At 52.6% G+C, this 19,389-nt stretch overlaps 1 protein-coding gene across 3 annotated transcripts in view; it reads right to left on the bottom strand.

The window, feature by feature from the left end:
- Positions 1 to 1,261: 1,261 nt before the first annotated feature.
- The window catches only part of ZCCHC24 (zinc finger CCHC-type containing 24), a 63,248-nt gene continuing 45,120 nt past the window's right edge, over positions 1,262 to 19,389 (bottom strand). For 2 of the 3 annotated variants that reach the window (XM_019626032.1, XM_019626031.1), the window contains 2 exons: positions 13,487 to 13,651; positions 1,262 to 5,488 (listed from right to left, as the gene is read on the bottom strand). In XM_019626032.1, the coding sequence (XP_019481577.1) occupies positions 5,375 to 5,488; positions 13,487 to 13,651 (279 nt within the window). In that variant the 3' untranslated portion in view covers positions 1,262 to 5,374. The remainder of the gene's footprint in view (positions 5,489 to 13,486; positions 13,652 to 19,389) is intronic. The other variant, XM_019626030.1, reaches the window with a different exon arrangement.

A 19,389-nucleotide genomic window follows, 5' to 3' on the forward strand; every position in this document is an offset into this window, starting at 1 on the left:
CCCTGGCCCACTGCCATTTCACACGCCCTGAGGGCAGGCACTGGAGGTGAATGGTCAGTCCTTTTATGCCAATAAGCAGGAAAGGGCTTGGTGACTTCCAGGAATCGCTGTGCACCCGAATAAAACAAGGGGTCCTACTTCTGGGGTCGAGGGTCTCTGTTACTGCCTGTCCCTCCCCTCTCCCCCATCCATCATCCCTGATCCTAAGGACACACATCGTGTTTCCTCTGCTCCATCTCAGAAGCTACATCTGACCCATAGACATATGGTGTGACATGTATACTATTTAAACATTTAGTAAACCAGTTACCAACATTCAAAAATTGGAAAATTTCATATAACAACCTGGATTTCCAGTCCTCCACACCTCATCCCACTCAGGTGGTATAGTCTCAGCAGCAATTGGCTGGCGCAGCAGTTGACTGGAGCCAGGATGGGGTGCCCCTTCAGTGGGGCTGGGGTCCCACCCCCACCCCCACACTGGCCTCCTCACTGATGTCACCATTGCCCCCACTGCGGGACCATTGCAAAGCCTGGTGCTTCTCAACCTTGCAGATGGGCTGGCCTGAGCTAAGAACCTGAGGACGCCCAGGCCGATATCTCAAGCATCTCTGGGGTGAGACCAAGGCTCCCTGGGTGATTCTGGGGAGCAGCAAGGTTGAGAATGACCAGAGCACTGATCCTGGGCCCCAGGCTCTGTACGGCTCCTTCTCTACGGCCCTCAGCAAGAGCCCCACCATATGACAGCCCGCCCGGTCTCATCCTAGCCTTGCTCAGAAGAGGGACCCTCTGATCCCTCTCCTGGGGACTTCCCAGAAGGCCTCAGACACTTCACTTGGCTCACTGTTTGATGCCCAGAGTCTGAGGCCCAAACCCCTGCCTTAGAGAGAGGGCCAAGAGCGAGCAGAGGCGGCAAGGCTGCTGGCTCCCGGCTCCGAGGAAGATTCACTCCTATATATGGTCACCCGGGAGTCCCATCGCTGAGCTAACGTGTGACCTAATGTGCTGACAATCTCGCCCAGTCTGGGGCCCAACGTGGGGAAGGCCCTCGCCCTGGACAGAGTGTCCACTTGGGGCAGAGGGGCTGGGAGGAGGCACATCAGTGGCACGGAGGCAGAGCAAGGACACGATGACTTGGGCAGGCGAGGGAGAGTAAAAGGTGGCCCCGAGTCCCTCTCTCCATCCCCCTGGGCCCCATGCACCTGCGAGAGCATCTAGCTCCCCACGGATGCTCTGCATAAACAAGGAAACCACGAGCCTCTCTAGCTTTTAAAGTCTTTTTAATACAGCATGAAAAGGCTATATTTCTATAGGTAAGCTGTATACAGATTCTCCAGGAATAAGGCACACAACGGAATGCCATCCCGAGGGCAGCCCTTCGGAGAGGTCAGGAGACTGCTCATGCACCCTCCGAGCTGGGCCCACGGGTTCTGTTTGTATTTTTAGCTGGACACACATGTATTAACAGATACAGACACAAACAGGGTCACCCCACAGCAGTGGATGAGGTCTAACAGCGAGGTTGGCAGCAGAGAGCCAGGAGCCTGCTGCCACTAGCCCAGCGGGGGCATGGCTCGGCCACCTCCATGGAGGCCGGAACACCTCCCAGACTTTGGGGTTAGTTGTTGCTACAACGTAGTGATGTTGGGTTAAATATCTGCTTAGTGTAGATTCAAGTCTATTAGATGTTGGAGGACAGGTGAGGGCTTTGGCTGACAAATCCAAGCTCAAAGAGCCCGGGGCCCCTGAAGCACGGCTTAGGTGGCAAAGATCAAGAGGGGTGTGGAGAAGCCCGCCTCTCGCCTCCTCTTCCCTCCACGGGCCCTGCTGATCGGGACCCTTCACCAGGCCAAGGAGGCCGTCCTTGGGCTGGCTGACCATGGGGGGCCTGCTTGGTCACATGCCCCTTCTTCTCTTGGCCCAACCCCTGCCCCCCTACAAAATTAATAACTATAATAACAAGATAATAATAAGAAGGTGCGAGAAAATGGATTACAATGCTGTGTTTGTTACTCTCAGCTGAAAAGGCTCAAAGGGGTCACCATTCCCCTTTTCCGCTATGTATCTAATAATAGCTTCCCTTTAAAAAGGCAATACTTTCCAAAATACACATATGTATAAATACAGGGCAGAAACATATTAATAAATCTAAGCACTTGAATAATATGCGGGCTACTTAATACTGATATTTTCATCCAAGGAAAACAACACAGAAAGAATAACAACAATATGGCTTAAAGAATTGCAAAGGTTTTTTTTTCCTTATCAGAATTATGTACCAACTTCATATAATATTCTATGTAGACAATATTTCCTTCTTAATGTTGTTCAGTTGCATACTTTTTACAGACCAAAGTATAGTAAAAAAAATCAAACCAAAAAAAAAAAATAACCCCAAAAGAGAAAAGTTCTCACCATAAATATTTTCTTGCAGCTCAACAGAAGGTTTGCAAAATACTTCCAGAAATCTTTGTTTGATATTCTATTGACCTCCTGAAGGCTCTGAAGTTTTGAAAATGCCTCTTTTTGTTTGTTTTTTTTAAATCTCAAAAATCAAACAATTATATTTTTCTTTTCTTTTTCTTTCTTTCTTTTCTTTTTTTTTTTTTTAAAAAGGCCCTCAAATATATACAGACAAAAATCATTGTGAAGATTTTTTTTTGGGTGAAGGTAACAAATTCAGTGTTGTGAGAAAAATTGGTAACCAAGCAGAAATTTTAACACCTACGATCTTTTTTCAAAATACACAAATAGTATTTTTCTTTAAAAAAAAGAATTCTGTGTCAAGTATAACTCAAAATAAATACAACTTCACAAGTAGAACTATTGAATACTTCATATGGGGTAAACACTGATATCTCCCAGCTAGATCGCTAGACCTACTAACTGCAAGCGATTGTCCCTTTTGAACGTACTAAAACCACACACTTTCTTGTCCCCTGGGCTCCCAGGCCCTCTGAGCACTTAATTCTCACAGCACCCGTCCTGCACAGCAGTGGCTTTTGCTGACCACAGAGAGCTCCCAAACTCAGCCAGAACAGTGCAGAGGGGCTGCCTCCGACAGGGCCCAGCCCCCACGGTGGCTGGCTCTGCACAGATGGCAGGGGCAACGGCTGCCAGCTGGATAAGCCCATTGAAAAGGTCACTTTGGGATGATAGCCCATCTCCTGTTGGCCCGTGGAAGGCCCTGGCCTCGAGCAGTCTGGAGTCTGGGTTCTTTTTAGGGTGTGGGTTTCCCCCACCATTGCAGCATAGTTGGCAGGCCCCAGGCATTCTGGAGCCAACGTCCCCCTGTGGGGCCAGGTCCCCCTGGAAGGGTTGGGGCCTGGTCCTGGCAACAGACAACACACTGCCCACCACTGTGACATTATCTTCAGCAGCGCACTAGGATGACTGACAGCTTCTCCTTGGGGATAGAGAGCCTTGGGCCAGGGCAACTCCAGCTCATCTTGACACCCTGGAGAAGGCAGGGAACAGCTGGGCAGGGACTCCTCAGTGGCATTTCCAATGGGTGGGGAGGGTGTTCACAGTCATTTGCCAGGCATTGCCCCTGCGGGCGGGAGGGAGGCAGCTTTCAGGCTCAGGATGGAGCAAATACCCTCTTTTTAAGTGCTCAGATGGCATAGCCCCCCAAATCTACCCTGCAGCCCCCTGGCTGCAAATACACTCACTCCATGTCTTCAACTCACACCCTGGACCCCTGGTTAACACTTTACTGTAACTCCTCGGTTGTACAAATCATTTTCATTTGAAAACAAAAGGCGATTGGGCACCAGCTGGTACCCTTGAGCCATGGTAAACACTGAATTTCAGGCCCATTTCATGGTCTGATTTTTTTTTTTTTTCCACAGAGGCATAAGGTTGGGGCATAATCAAGTGACCCTGTCCTGACAATCGGTTCTCTCCCTGTCCTTGGGAGAAAGAAAGGATGATATGACAATAAAAATAGGGCCTGTCACTGGGGAGCAGGAAGGGGAGCATGACCTCTCCCGCCTGCCAGGACAGTGTCTCCCTGACCAATGTAATGAGCCAAGAGGCCTCCCTGCTCTCTCGGGAGGTAGGAAATCATTGTCCCAGGTTTACAATTGAGAGGTTCTGCAGCTTGTCTCTGGGTTGCCCCATTGAGGTGGAGCGGGGTTCTTCTCCTACATTTTTGCAGGGGTAAAGGACAACAGGCAGAGCTGGGGCTGCAGGGGGTGGCAGGGGAGGACTGGCATTACCTCAGCTGGATTTCTTACGTGACCGACTGAGGGGTGATGGTGTAAAGCACGGAACCTGGTGAACTTCTCCACATACAGCCCTCTGCTCCAGGAGATGGCACCCAGTCAGGCTGAATTCCAGAGCCTCAGAACTAAAACGGTCCTCTCTGCTCTCTAGTGGCACTAGTGTCACGCTCTCACTTAACTAGTGGGGAAACTGAGGCCCAGAGATGAGAAGCTCTTCCCAAGTTCCGTAGTGCATCAGTGGCAGGGCAAGCATTTGAACCTAGGTCTCAGGCCGCCATGCCTGTGTCCTTCCTGCTGCAGTGGCTTCCACACTCAGCCCTCCAACCTCAACTGAGGATGGACGCCCAGTGTGGGTGGGAGGTGAGAAGAAGGGAAGGGAACGGGGCTGACTGATTCCAAGGGTAGGGAAAGTGTGTGCTGAGGGTGGTGGGAGGTGATGCCTGATGTGCCCCAGCTCACACCTTGGGACACTGTCCAACATTCACTGCTTCTTTATCCCTGACCTCTGGTCTATGGGTGGGGGGGTGCAGCACCCAGGTGCAATGCTAGAGATGTCAGAGGCAGTCAGGTTTGGGGCTCAAAGTGGGCAGGGGGCAGAGATGCCCACTTGCCAGCAGCTGCTAGAACAGATGTCAGCTCACCATGATTGCTGACTTTAAAAGGACAAAAATAGGGCTGAGAGTGGCTTTACACACGGGGCAAACAGGAAGGTTCTGGGTAAGAGGAGGTGGCCTGGCTAGTCTTGGGGAGACGGTCCCCTGCAGGCTTTGGGATTCACAGTAAATTTAGTGCACTTGTGGCCAATACAAGGCTGCTGACCTGGAAGGGTGTCTCAGAGGAGGATAGCCTGCAAGGGACCTCAAGGGCTTTGTGGAATACTGTGCATTGATCTCTGCTTGCCCGTCCCCTCCACACAGACCCCAGGCCCACCTGTAAGAGTCCCAGAGACCTGGCCTTCTGTGAGGCAGCTACGTCAGTAACACCATTTCAATACACATGAGACAAGAACCTAAGACCCCCCATGCCCAGACCCGCAGGCCTTTGAGAGCTCCCCCACACATGGAGACACGCAGCAACACGGAGGAACACGGAGGGGTGGCGCCTTCTCTGGCTGGCAGGCGGGTGGTGGGCCTGGTGCTCGGGGCCGGTCATTGCACTCGGCGGCAGTAGTAACCCAGCACTTTGCACTTCTCGCACAGGTGCTGGGGGTGCTCCTTGCTCTGGTCGGACACATCCAGGCCATCGGGCTTCTCCAGGGGTCTCTGCAGAGAGGAAGGCGGAAGAGGGTCCAATGGGGGAGGGGTGGGGGCAGTGAGAAAAACAGAAACACAGAGTGAAGGAGGAAGAGTGAGACAGATGCAGAGAGAGGCAGAGAGAGACAGACAGACAGGAGGAGTGAGACAGATACACAGGGAGGGCCCGGAGAGAGTGCGTTGCCGTCACAGAGGTTGTTTTCCAAGGCACCAGAGCCCTTCCAGCCTCTCGCTGTCCCCGGAGGCACAGGCTGAGGCCTTGGGCTGGGCCAGGGCTGTGGGAGGGGGTCCTGGACCCACAGCCCGGGTCTGAATGTCACTTAGCTCTCCCCCAGTACTTTCTAAGCAGCCACCACAAAAGCCTGGGACAGAAGCAAGATAAGTGCACAGATATGACCCAAATGAGGAAACCAAGGCCCAGGGCAAGCCCGCACCTTCTGACTCCCAGCACCCAGGGCTTCTTCCCTGGCTACTGTCACCCCCATGCCTGCTCATGTGGCCTCAGGATTCAAGGTGAGTTTAACCTGGACATGGTCACAGTGCTTCAGGCTTGGGGGAAGGAGGCCCTCAGTTCTGTGAGGGGTCAGCAACCAGTGTTCCGATTCCCCCTCATCCCAGGGCCAGACACAGTGCCTGCCCTGTTTGGCAAGTGGACATGAGCAGAACCTCACTGTTTCCTAACAGTGAAACCGAGGCCCAGAGCAGGAAGGTGACTTGCCAGACCTATGATGCTGCTCACTCATTGTGCGACCTCAAAGAGCCTCAGTTTCCACATCTGTAAAGCGGGGCTTCATCACGCCTTGTTTGCAGGGCATTGATAGGATTCGGATGTCTAGACATTTGTAAGCTGAGCAGTGTTGGGCGCATACGAGCACATTTCTGTTATAAAGGGAGCTTTCCTGCTCCCTTTTGTCCCTTCCCTTCCTGGCTCTTAAAAGACTTGTCTCCCTGGAAAATTTATGGATGCTATTAGGCACACTTCCTTGGCCCAGCCCCAGCCCAGGACCCCTGCCTGCAGAACGGTCCCCTGCGTAGACTGGGTGGGGGGGACTCAGAGGAAGCCGGTCAGGGCCAGCTGGGGGCCACGTGCCGCGGAGAGCGGGCAAGAGCTGCAGGCTGGCGTGGGGCAGGGGGCCTTGGTGCCAGCGACCGTGACCCAGGATGGTCCTGGAAGGAAGCTGTGGGTGAGTGCTGCCCCCCTGGCTAGGCTGCAAGGTGCTCCAAAGCAGCATCCTGGCATTTCTGCCCAATTACAGGGTGCCTGGCCCCAAGGTGACACTCAGAGAACTTTGGGGAATGGAAAAGGCAGAGGGGTCTAGGAGATGAGCGCAGGACCTGCGGGGAGGCAGGGGTTTGAGCCAGGGGTCATAAAGCCCATCCCCGTGCTTCCAGGCATAAAGCCACACAGGGATGGACTAGACAACGGACAGGAGCCTTGGCCTTGCCTCAGGGGGGCTTGCAGATGACCCGCTTTCCTTGCCAGGGCGGAGACAGAGTCTCCGTGGCTCCATGTCAGGCCTGGGCTGGAACACCACCTCTGCTATCTATGAACTAAGTGACCTTCATGAGTGAGTAAGCCACGTGACCTCTGAGCCTCCATTTCTCCATCTGTAAAAGGGGATACTGATAACGCTTTTCTTATGAGATTGTTGTTCAACTCCATGAAGATCAGGAATAGAAAGCGTAGCATACAGAAGCTGTTAATTTTGGTGATGATTATTATTAATGGGAGGGGGACACCCACTGGTAGAGGGAAGACTAAAAGTAGAAGGCAGGATAGGATCCCAAGCTGGGAGGCGTAAGCTCACATGCCCTGCTCTCCCAGACATCTCACTGGACACCTCCCACCTCCCTGGGCAGGGCCTGCAAGGCTCCCTGCAGTTCAGCTGAGCTTGCCAGCTCAGCTCGTTGTCTGCGCTGTAAGAAGGGCTTCCGGACCTTGAGCTGACGTCTGGGTCCGTGGACCCTCACCCTAGTGATCCTGCCACACGGACTCTCGGCTCAACTCCCACAGATCTGACGTGGGTAATTCTGAAGTCTTTTCTCCTCTGACCACACCCAGCATGGTGTTCACTCCTCTCCCCGACTCTTCATCCTGCTCGGGGACCCTGAACTGGTCTTCCAGGTGGGACCAGAGAGTCCAGAGTCTGCAGACCTGACACCCCCTGGCCGCTCATGGTTTACACTTTGCCAAGTGCTGCCACATAAATCACACCACCTAACCTCACACCCTTCCTGTATGTGGGGGTGCATATTACTATCCTCTTCACAGATGAGGAAACTGAGGCTCCAAGACATTAAGGGTCTTGCCTAGGGGCCTGCAGCTTCATCTAAGAGAAAGGCAAGAGCGTCCTCTTCTAGAACCTCAACATGCCCTTCTGTAACCCGGGTGGGAGGTTAATAACACTTACTGTGTGTGTGATAGAGAGAGAAGTAAACAAGGTGACTGACTGTCTTTAACCATAAAAAGCTCTGCAAGACTTATCATTGTTGTGTGACCCTTAGAAAGTCACTTAACCTCTCTGTGCCTCAATGTTCTCCTCTGTAAAACTGGACTAATAAGAGTACCTACTTAATAGGGTTGTTGTGAAGAGTAAGTCAGTCACTACATGCAAAGTTGTTAGGACAGTGCCTGGCCCTAAAGAGAAAGTGTTGGCAAGTTTCTTTTGTTTTTTTCACTTTGGATGTTGGCAAGTTTTAATACCATATATTATTACTATTAGTATTATGTAGGGCCGGGGGCAGGCTGGGAGCAGGGGTACCAGCTGAGTCCCTGTGGAAATGCTCCTGCAATACCCTCTCTATCCCTTCCTTGGCCTTGACCCTATCCCCTGCCTCTTTCCCCCATGAGTCCTAGCTCAGCCCTGCCCACCACTGGGTGGAGGAGCTGGGGGAAACTGTCAGGATGATTCCCCTCCCCTCCCCTCCCCTCCCCTCCCCTCCCCTCCGTGGAGGGAAAACAAGCAGCAGCTGGGGTTGATCACCCCAGGGCCATCCCCACCCCTGCAGTGAGGCAAAGCCTATTAGTGTTTTCTTCTGGGGGGGGGGCAGGGCTGGCAGGGGGGACCTCAGCTGGAGCCTGACGGGAAACAGATGTGGCAGGAGAGGGAGGAGGGGAAGTGGAGGGTTCTCAGGAGATGGCTGCCACAGAGGTCAGAGCTCAGGGGGAGGGAGACATAAAGCAGCCCCTCTCCACCTGGGGGGTGGGGGAGCTCCAAGCCCCTCCTCTCAGCTCTTCAAACGCTCCTGACACCACCCCCTCACCCCTCTGCCCAGTTTGCAGCCTCCCTGAGGGAGAAGACCCCCTGTGGGAGGAGACTGGGGGACTTGGTGATGGGAGCCCTGGGTCCTAGGCCCCCTGGACACCGGCTGGCTGAGTGACCTTGCTCAAGTTCCATATCCTCTCTGGGCCTCAGTCTCCCTGCAGCACACAGTAAGCGCTCAGCAAACAAGGGCTGCAAGACGGAGCAGAAAAAGCAGAGCCACATGCTGTTGAAAGATCCTTCCAGATTCAGCCCAGGAAAGTCTGATCCTGAGTATGGAGATGGGTGGTCAGGGAGGCTGCGTTTGCACAGAGCTTGGTGGGATGGAGATGAGGAAGCAGGTGAGGCCATAATGTACAAGCCAGGAATGGGCCTGGCATGGTGATAGGAGTGCTGGGGCAATACAGAGGCAGGGGCCCCGGAGCCGGGAGCCACTGCGGGAAGTTGGTTCCCACCAGCCTCAGGTGCGTGGGCCAGGCCTCTCTGCTTAGGTCAGTGGGTGTGACAGTTGTAAGGACTGAGCCTCCCAGACCCCAAGCACCTGTCCATCTGAGCCCCTACAGGAACAGGCCCATCCTGGACTCCCCTGCCCAGACAGCCATCGTGACCTGCCCTCCAGGCTTCCATTCTCCCCATCCAGGCCACTCACTGGCCCCCTCCAGGCTCCACATTCACTCCAGCTTCATGAGTCCTAGCTTCTCTACTGACCTTGGGTAAGTCACTTACACCTCTTGCCTCAGTTTCTTCCTCTATAAAATGGGGAAACAATAGAGCTGACCCCATGGGGTGGCTGAGAGGACAAAGGTATAAAGTACTCAGAGCAGTGCCCAGCCAGGAATTTCCCCATCCCTGCTCTCTCTGGGCACTGAGCTACACCTGTGGCCCGTCTTCCCGCTCCTGCGCTGGGAGCACGGTGCTTCGGTCCAGTACATCCAGGTCATGGGTGGCCGAGCTGGGACACAAACTGAGGCCTGCCTGCCTCAGGGCCAGGCTCCTGACACATCAATAGACTGGTCTCCAAACAGGTGAAAGTTCAACTCCAGGGAACCACTTCCACCCGGGGACCCTGGGGAGACCGTGTAGCTTCTAAGGACCCTGCTTTCCCTCACTGTGAAATGGGGATGAACAGATCACACAGTGGAAGGGCAAAGCACACATAAAGGGTGTGCAGGGGCTCAGCACATGGACCCGGAGGGTGACCATGCCTGCGATTTGGGCCAGGATGTCTCTGAATGCCATTGCTAACCCTGTCTGCTTCAATCCTCCCTTCAGTTAGAGAGGAAGCTCCTGGAAAGCCTGGCAGCTCCCCCCGCCTTCCCCTTCCTTCAGTGCCTGCACAGACCTGGCGAGACCCCTCAAGAAAGCATGTCCAGTGAGGAGAAGAATAAGCCTTCTGAACAGCACTGGCCATGCCCAAGGACTCCTGGGAAAGCAGAGTTCAACCCACACGATGAGTGTGCTGACTGTGAGACGTGGTGGGGAGGTATTTCTGGAGTGGGGTCCCAGATCTTCTCACGAATCACCAGGAAGCCTTCAGGAACCAGGGTGCAGTCTCCTTTAGATTGTCCACCCTGCTCCATCCCCCAGAAGTGCTCCTAAAACACTATATTCCTGTCATGTGCCCTGTGCCCACCCACCTGTTGGGTCATCAGGCCTGTCTTGGCACTCCAGGGCCTCGGTCTCTCCCTCAGTACCATTCGAGTGTGGGCCTGACCTCCATTCACTAGGCCATTATGGCCAGTTTTAAGCCTGTCTGCCTGCAGGGACAGTATGGGTGATGGGAACCTTGAAAACCTTTGGGGGCGGTGGGGGGATGCAAAGTCTGCAAACAGAGAGAATGGAGAACAGGGCGAGGGTCATAAATTCACAGAATGTCTCAACCTCCTGAGTCCTCTCCTCAGGGAGTGCTCCCAGTCGCTTCTAGAAGGAGAGAGACCAAATTCTCTGCCATGGCCTTGGTCTCAAACTGCCAGCCGGATGGATACAGCTGGCCCCTTGCGCTGCACTCTGCTTCACCCCTTAGCTCCTCCCATGCTCCACTGGGTGCCCTCCCTGTCCCCTCCTTTGCATATGCTGTTCCCTCACCCACAGTGCCCCCACCCCACTCAGCCCCTTTGTCTACAACCCTCCACTACTCATCAGAGCTCAGCCTGACATCACTGCCTCAGGGGAGCCTCCCCTAAGCATCCCCAAAGCGCCTTCCCACCACTCTGCCTCCCTTCCCCTCAGGCCTCCTATGGCCCCTGCTGCTGCATTTTTCTTGGTGACTCAGCTTACACAGGGAAGACTCCTCAATGCCGTGACTACCTCGTCAAGTGACCTCTCCTACCACCCCCTGGGCCACCTCCTGGACTTCTGACCCTCTTCAGAAACTCCGCTCAGCCCAGCTCACTGGCTCCCCAACCTCCACCCAGTCCTGGCCCCACCTCTCCAACAGGGCCCCTCGGGCTTCCCTTCCTGCCATCTAGGCTGTCACCTCAGGACCATGCATTATCACACGTCTCCAAATATGCCCAACTCTTCAAGCTTCTTCCCTCTGAAACACTCTCCCAGCAAACCTCTGCCCCTATCCCCACTCACTGTCTCCTGCCCACACTGCCCAGTGAACCCTAATGGAGCGAGTCACAGAACTGGGCTGACACAGAACTGGGCTGACGGCTTTGGTTACAGTTAGGATTCAAACCTCCCCTGGCCTGGGGGTGCTGCCTGGCAGTCCGGAAGCTTCCTCCGGTAGGCCCGCTTCCTCGCTGGCTTGCTCACTCGTCCTTCCGCAGGCCCACCACACGCCCTTCAACCTCGCTCTTAGCTGAAAACCTCATGTCCCATTCCATTTCACTGAGAAAACAAGCCTTGGAAGCTACGTTCCTCTTTTCTGCACCATCAAACCCCCCAACCTCCCTAATTACCCACCTCTCTCCCTCCTGTGCTGAGGATAAGGTGTCCCTCTTGTTCTGCACCATCAGCCTTGTGCTTTCTTCTGAATCATTCTCATTTGCCTGTAATATGTCCCAGGCTCTGCCATCTCCATAACACCCATCCCAAGGGCCCCTTCTCGACTCCAGCTACTGTCCCGTTTCTCTGCTTCTCTGCACAATTGAGAGAGTGGACAAAGAAGGTGTTCCCTCTGCTGGCTGGCCCAAGAAGGCTCCTCCACCCTGGCTCACAAACACTACCCCACCAACAAGTCCGCTGTGAACTGCCATCTCCACTTTGCCTGCAAGGCATTGGCTTTAGTGGTTCAAACCTTGGCTGTAGTTCAGCAAATTCTCATGTAAAAGGGATGCCCCCCCATAAAGCTTGAGGACCACCTCCTCATGGCCACTTTTCATGGTTGTTATACCTGATATCTCAGCACTGACCACCACCTGTCCCCTTGAACAGTGTTCCCCCTGACCTCCAGGACTCCATGTCTCTGGTTCTCCTCCCTGCTGGACCCTTCTCCTCCATCTGACCCCAAATATTTGGATCACAACACGTGGCCTGGGGAATCCCTTCTCTGCTCTGCCCACATTCTGCAGGAAATCTCAACCAGCCCCTAAATGCCTAAAAGTCAATGATACCCAGTTATGTAGGAGCCACCTTGACTTCTCATCTGAGCTTCAGAACAACACATCCAATGACCTTCTTGACATCTTGACTTGGATGTTCAGAAACATCTCAAATACGACCTGTATCAGAGAACTCTTGCTTTTATCTTGGGCATCTATGTCCCATCCCTCCCTGCCCCGAGCCCAGGCTGCCCACCTCAGTAATGACCACCTCCACCCACTCAGGTGCTCAAGCCCAGAGAGTAATTGTTCTGAATTCCTGCCCCTCCCTCACCTTCCACATCCAGTCTGGTGGAACCCAGGTCCAGCGCCACCTCCTTAGTTCAGACCTCTTCCAGCTCACACCAGACTATGGCCACAGCTTTCCCAGTTTCAATCTCCTAGCCTCTCTTCCTGCTCCTCAGACTAATCTCTATACACAGCCAGAGTAATTGTCTCAAAGTGAAGAAGAAAGCCCTTTTGCTCAGGGGTTTCCTCTGATGGCCCCCAAGGCTCTGGTGAGTGCCCCTTCAGCTCCCTAGCCCTTTCTTCTCATTCCACTCTCCTGCTCCTTTGCTGAGCTTTGGGCCTTAAGCACCCCAAGTCCTTACAGGCTCAGGGCATTTGCACCTGCTGTACCCTCCCTCTTCCTAGGGTGCCTGCCCCCCACTTGTGACTTCCTCCCCTCCTTCAGGTCCCAGTAAATGTCACCTCCTCCTTGCAGCCTGCAGTGAGTCGGTCCTCCCTGGGATGAGGGGCCTCAACCCCTGAGCAGACTCACGGGTACCTTGGCCACCAGCCTTATGCACAGTGCCTAGCACACAATAGCTGCCCCATTTATACATGAGTCAACTGGATGAATAAATAAACAAAATGCACATTTTCTACAGCATCCTACTGCCTTCACATCCCTGTTTGTCTCACAACAGCACCCCAGTTCATTAGTTTCAAAATTCATCTGGGGTCTGCAGTCTCAGGGTCTAGGTACAGTTGCCCCTTCATCCTCCTTCCCATCCTGGGGCAATGGGCACTCTCTCACCCCGTTTCAGAAGAGACAAGGAAAGAGCGCCAATTAGGAGGGATCTGGCCTCATCCTTGTCGTAAGAAGGAGTAAACTGAGGCCTAATAGGGGACAAAGTCGCCCTCCTGTGGCCCTTCAGAGGACACACCTTGACACATGCTGCTTCCCTGCCCGCCTGCCAGCCCCGCCAGCTCACCTGCTTGTGTGGGTACACGTTGATGTGGCACTTGATGCACTCCTGCCCCATGTTGGCCCAGGAGTTCCCGCTCATCCATTTTCTTTTGCACTTGGGACACTTGTACTCACCAAAGCAGCGCTTTTTGCCCTGGTATGGGGTCAGACCCTCTCCTTTGGGGCGTGCCTAGAGAACAGGAAGCAAACACAGGGGGTTAGGGTCCACCAGGCCAAAACGCTGCCCTCACGATCTTCCTCCTCAGCCTTCATAACCTATGTCCCCGTGCACAGGTGCCTTCTGTCCCCAATCCAGAGAACACCAGGGTCACCTCAGAGCACACACGGGAATCCAAGGCTGGGAGACCCACACGGGGGACAGAGAAAAGAGGAGGTGGTGGGAGTGCCCATCTTTTTCAGATTTAAGGGAGCAAATGGCTTGATGGTGGCTAGGAATGACTTCTTTAACTCAGACATTATAAAGAGGCGGTTGGTGGTCACATGGACCTACACACAGGTGCTCTTTGGCCCACATGGTGGTGTGGTTTGAATGGTTACTGAAAAGGCAACACAGGCACTGTACAACCTGGTACATATGCAGTGAAAGTGGTCTCCCCTCACCCCTGCTCCCAGCCACCCGCTCCCCTACCTGGAGGTAATCTTAAATTCCTTTATGTACACCACCCCAAAGATGGGCTCTGCACTAACAAACATATGCAACACGTATATATGTACATGCATTCTTCCTTTTCCCTCACTTATATGGGAACAGATTATACATTTGGTTCTGCATCTTTCTTTTTTTCACTTAATAATATATCTTGGACATACTGTCATTATAAGACATATAAAATATGCTTTCCCACATCGGTACAAACAGAGCTACTGTAATCTGTTTCATAGTTGCACAATATTCACATCCATGCAAGTTCCAGTGTCTGCCAGTCACTATTTCAGAGGGTCTGGGTGGTTTCCACTCTTCCATGATTACAAACAATGCTTCAAAAACTCTGTGTGTGTGTGTGTGTGTGTGTGTGTGTGTGTTTGCATATGTGAGAGTACATTTGTTGGATAAATTCCTAGAAATGAAATTGGTATGTGCACTTTATGCGCTCTAACCAAATAAGCCATCTGGTCGCCCACCAGCAGCTCAGCTCAAGTCGTTGTCCTCAATCTAGTTGCGGAGGGTGCAGCTCACTGGCCCATGTGGGAATCGAACCAGCAACCCTGTTGCTTAGAGCTCATGCTCTAACCAACTGGGCATCCCGGCCGCCCCTGTGCACTTTTAATTTTTAAAGGTAATGACAAATTGTCACGGCCCCTCCCCCATGGCAGGTATACCAACATAACATCCCATAGCCTCACCAACAGTTTTCATCGTTACTGATCTAAGAGGTAGGAAATCTTCTATGGTAGCTTTGACTTGTATGTCTGTTATTATGAGCAAGAAAGAAGTTCCCACACATTTAAGAACCACATGTGTTTCCTTTATGAACTGTTAGTTCAAATCCTTTGTGATTTTTTTTTCCTGCTGGGGTTTCGTGTTTTTCTTGTTGATTTGTAACTGTACTTTATATATTAAAGAAACTAGCTTTCTCCTACATGGTGTTTTTTTAAACAGCTTTAGTGAGATGTGAGTCTATATTTCTCCCTACCTGGGTGAAATATAGTTTTTTTATGTATGGTTTTTAGTATATTCACAGTTATACAACCATCACTACAATCTAATTTTAGAACATTTTTATCACCTCCCAAAAGAAACCCTGTACCCATTAACAGTCATTCCTCATCCTACCCCCCACCTCCTCACCCCACTCAGGCCCAGGCAACCACTAATCTACTGTCCGTCTGCACAGATTTCCCTAATCAAGATATTTCACATACGTGGAATCATGTCATAATTGTCCTCGTGTCTTACTTCTTTCACTTAGTGTAATTTTTTTAAAAGATTTTATTAAGGAATTGGGGAAGGGGAACAGTATTGGAGAATTGGGGAAAGGGAACAGCCAAGTTGTTGTCCTTCAGTCTTAGTTGTGGAGGGTGCAGCTAGCTCAGCTCCAAGTCCAGTCACCATCTGGCCGCCCGTCGGCAGCTCGCGGCTGCTCAGCTCAAGGTACTGTGTTCAATCTTAGTTGCGAGTGAGCGTAGCCCACCATCCCATGCGCAAGTCGAACTGGCAACCTTGTTGTTAGGAGCACGTTCTCTCACCAGCTGAGCCATCCTGCCACCTGTTGGCAGCTCAGCGGCAGCTTAGCTTGGGTGCAGCTCACTGGCCCGTGTAGCACTCAAACTGGAGACCCTGTTGCTCAGAGCTAGCGCTCTTAAACAACTGAGCCACTTGGCCGGCCCTAGTGTAATGTTTTTAAGGTTCATCCATAGTGTAGCATGTATCGGTACTTCATTTTTGTTGCTGAAAAATATTCCAGTCCAGGTTGTATGGACATGCCATGTTCTCTGTAAATTCATTCATTAGATGATAGACATTTTAGTTATTTCTAATTTGGGGCTATTATGAGTAACGTTGCCTTGAATATTCATGTATAAGCTGCATAGTGTTTCATAAAGTTTCTTTAGCTCCAACATCTAAAAATAGGCGATTTCACATAGACATAGGACCACATTGGTCCAGAATTCTTGGTGTCTCTCAGCTGAGGTTGTGAGAGCTGCTCCATTAGCCCGACTGCCTATGCCTCCTGCATGTCACCTCTGTTCCAGCCAGTGGCTCCTTGCATTTGTGTCACCTACGTGGCACGTGCAGGCTTTGAGTTTAAGATAGGCTTAAGCACAGGTTCTACACTACGATTATTCACAATAGTTCCTAGACTGGCCTCATCAGTACTCCCGAGGGGCTTGTTAGAAATGCAGAATCACAGGCCTCATCTTAGATCTACTGACTCAGAACCTGCATTTTAATAAGAGGCCCAGGGGATTCATATGCTATTAAGTGTAAGAAGCACTGGGCTATGACATGATCTATTTCCACAGTAGTGTTTCCCTGGGTAATTGCCCATTTATGAAGTAGAGCATAAAGGTTAACAGCATAGACTATGGAACTAAATCCTAACTCTGTGATCTTGGGCAAGTTAGTTTACAAAAGTAATGATAAAAAAAAAACAATTATCGTATTAAGGTTGTTCTGAGGATTAAATTAGATGATACATGTAAAACACTTAGAACAGTGCCTGGCACATAAAAGTAAAAAGAGAGTATTAGTTATTATTATTATTTACTAATCTAGAACAACAGTGGTAATCAAGTAATAATTTCTTCCTTCAGTAATCATCTGTTTTCCCCAGGAACTATTACCACTACTTGGTGAAAACCTACTAGAATTTCAGGCAAAACACTAAAAAGAGGCATAGATGCTGAGTCTGTAAATCTAATCTTAGAAAGTGACAATAACACTGCCCTGATCTTTTGGGCCTGCTGCCTAATGTCTTTTGGATCCGTATTGGCCTTCCTGGCAGCCGTGACATCCCCGAGTGTTCAGTCTGAGGCCTGAGGCAGGGCTGGCTCTTAGCACCGGTCAGGTCTGTGAGCGAGGCCACTTACGCCAAGGGACCACTCCGCGTGCAGTTAGGGCCTGGAGCCCAGTCGATTTGCAGTACAGGGGTCGACACATGCCTCTGAAGGCACTTTGAGCTCTGTCGGTGTCAAGTTGGTGGCTATGCCATTAGTAACCCCTTGTGGTGCTGCCTTTCCTACCTGGTGCCTGGTACTCACATCTTCTAAGCAGCCAGCTTCCACTGTCTTCCTTTTCCAGTAATCCTGAAAGCACTAAACAAACTCATTCCGTGTATCCCCTTTCTTAAAGGCATCTACATTTTAAAGAGGGATGAGGCACAGGTGGAATGCCTCACCAATGGTAGGATTTGAGACTCCGTGATTGAAGGGGTCATTTGGGGGCCACCACCTGCCAGGTCCACTCTGGGACCCGGCCCTGCAGGCTTCTTGGTTCAAAGAGTGACAGGACCTGGCACCCGGCCTCATGCAGCTGGGGCAAAGGGCAGGGGTCAAGGCATCCCAGGGGCACTGGGCAGAGTGAAGGGTGAGGACTGACCATTTGCTTCCCAAAGCATGTCTGCTGCAGAAACGAGCAGGAAGCAGCACCCCACAAATACAGGAGATTCGGAGTGTGCAGCACAGGGAGAAGACGATGAGAGGAGAGCGAGGGCACGAGGCGGGAGACATCACCACACCATGTAATTAGAAAACCAGCCCTTCTGGGGCCACCCGTCAGGGTGTGAGCTGCAGGGCAGGGCCCAGGGACAGGGGCTCTGGCCTCCTGCAGGACAAACACCCTCAGCTGTTTCCACACTGCTGTTAGGCCGGGACCGGGAGGCCTCTGACATCCACTGCACAGGATGTGGCTCAGGTCGTGGACTCAGGGCCAGGTGCCTGTGATCTCATTTGGCCTCTGCCTGCGACTATCTGGGGGAATCTCAGCAAGCCGCTCAGCCTCTCTGTGCCTCGCGTTCCGCATATGGAAAACCGAGATGATGAAGGGCCTGCCTCCCAGGGCTGTTGGAAGGATGTGATGCATTCATGCACATCAAGGTCTTAGCTCGGCAGTTAGATATTGCAAGTGCTCAGTCATCATTAGCGATGTCAGTGGTTCTCTCCTGAGCCTTTCCAGGGAGAGCGAGCAGGTGTGTTCTATGTGATGCGGGGGCTAGGGCTGAGACCAATGCGTATCAATCCTAAGAGGAAAGTTCCAAAGATGGGAGGAAGGTCCTGGTGGAGGTGGGCTTGCTATCCCTGGGCTGTGGGGGAGGCAGCAAGCGAAAAAAGAACAGCTTTAGGTGTCTTCACCTTCTGAGATTCTCAGGGAGGGACCCAGACAGAGAAAGGCTGTGAAAGTGCTGCAGATGCTGCTGGCAAAGGACAATGGGAAGGGTGAAGAGAACAGACTTTCACGAAGCGTCCTCTGTGTGCTGGTTTTGTGCTCAGGGCTCCACGTCCTGTCAGGCCTCCATTCACCTCTTCTTATAACCCTGCATGGCAGGGAATATCATCAGCCCTTTTACCAGAGCGTGAAACTGAGGCACGGGGAAGGAGCAGGGCTTGCCAAAGAGTTTCCAGTGTGTGAGGCTCCAGGTTACACTTGGCTCGCCTTTTCCATCACCCCAATGTCCCATCGTGTGGCTGAGGCCTATGCCCAGACCCCAGGGCCTCCAGCTCAGTCCAGCCCAGTGGCCTTGCCCTCCTGTGGGTTCGGAGAGGAGTTGTGGCCTGAAGGGCAGGGGTGAAGAGGCAGCAGACGGAGGCAAAGAGCTGCTTCCTGGAAGGGCTCAGGCCCAACACTGTTTATGCTTCCAGATGAGGGCAGGGCTAAGGGGAGCAGGAATTTTTGTTGGAACAAAGGCTTCTCTACCCCCGACACTTTCCCCCAGCCTCCTCCCAGAAAGGCACGGCCTCTTCTCATAAACTTCAGCATGAAACAGACGGTGACTGCCCACAGCTCTGCTTGGGCCTCCGCCCACCCCAGCTGGAAAGGATACCAGGCCCAACCAGGCTTTCCTGACCCGGGCCCCTGCCACGTACCCCTCTGGGGACTCACATCTGCCAGGAGCCCGGGGAAAGCTCACTGGGGCTCAGAAACCACTTCTGGTAGCACAGGCAGGCCCTCTGGGGCCCGGAGAGGCAAGGGACTTGCTCAGGAACACATAATAAATCGGAAACTGAGCTGGGAGGAGGGACTGGGTCCTCTGACTTCCAGAGCAAGGCTAGAACTGCCACGGAGAGAAGCCTGGGAAGTGGGATGTGGCGGCTGGCGTGGGGGTGGGAAGGAGGCCCTGTGCCAGGAGCAGTGAGGGCAGAGCTGAGTGGGGAGCGGGAGGAGCCATCCAGGCAAGCCAGCAGCTCGGGAAGAGATGCAGATGATGCTGACACTAACTGGGCACATCTTCAGAGTAGCTCACTGTTTTC

This window comes from Hipposideros armiger, unplaced genomic scaffold (assembly GCF_001890085.2).
Source record: "Hipposideros armiger isolate ML-2016 unplaced genomic scaffold, ASM189008v1 scaffold_652, whole genome shotgun sequence".
NCBI lineage: Eukaryota > Metazoa > Chordata > Mammalia > Chiroptera > Hipposideridae > Hipposideros > Hipposideros armiger.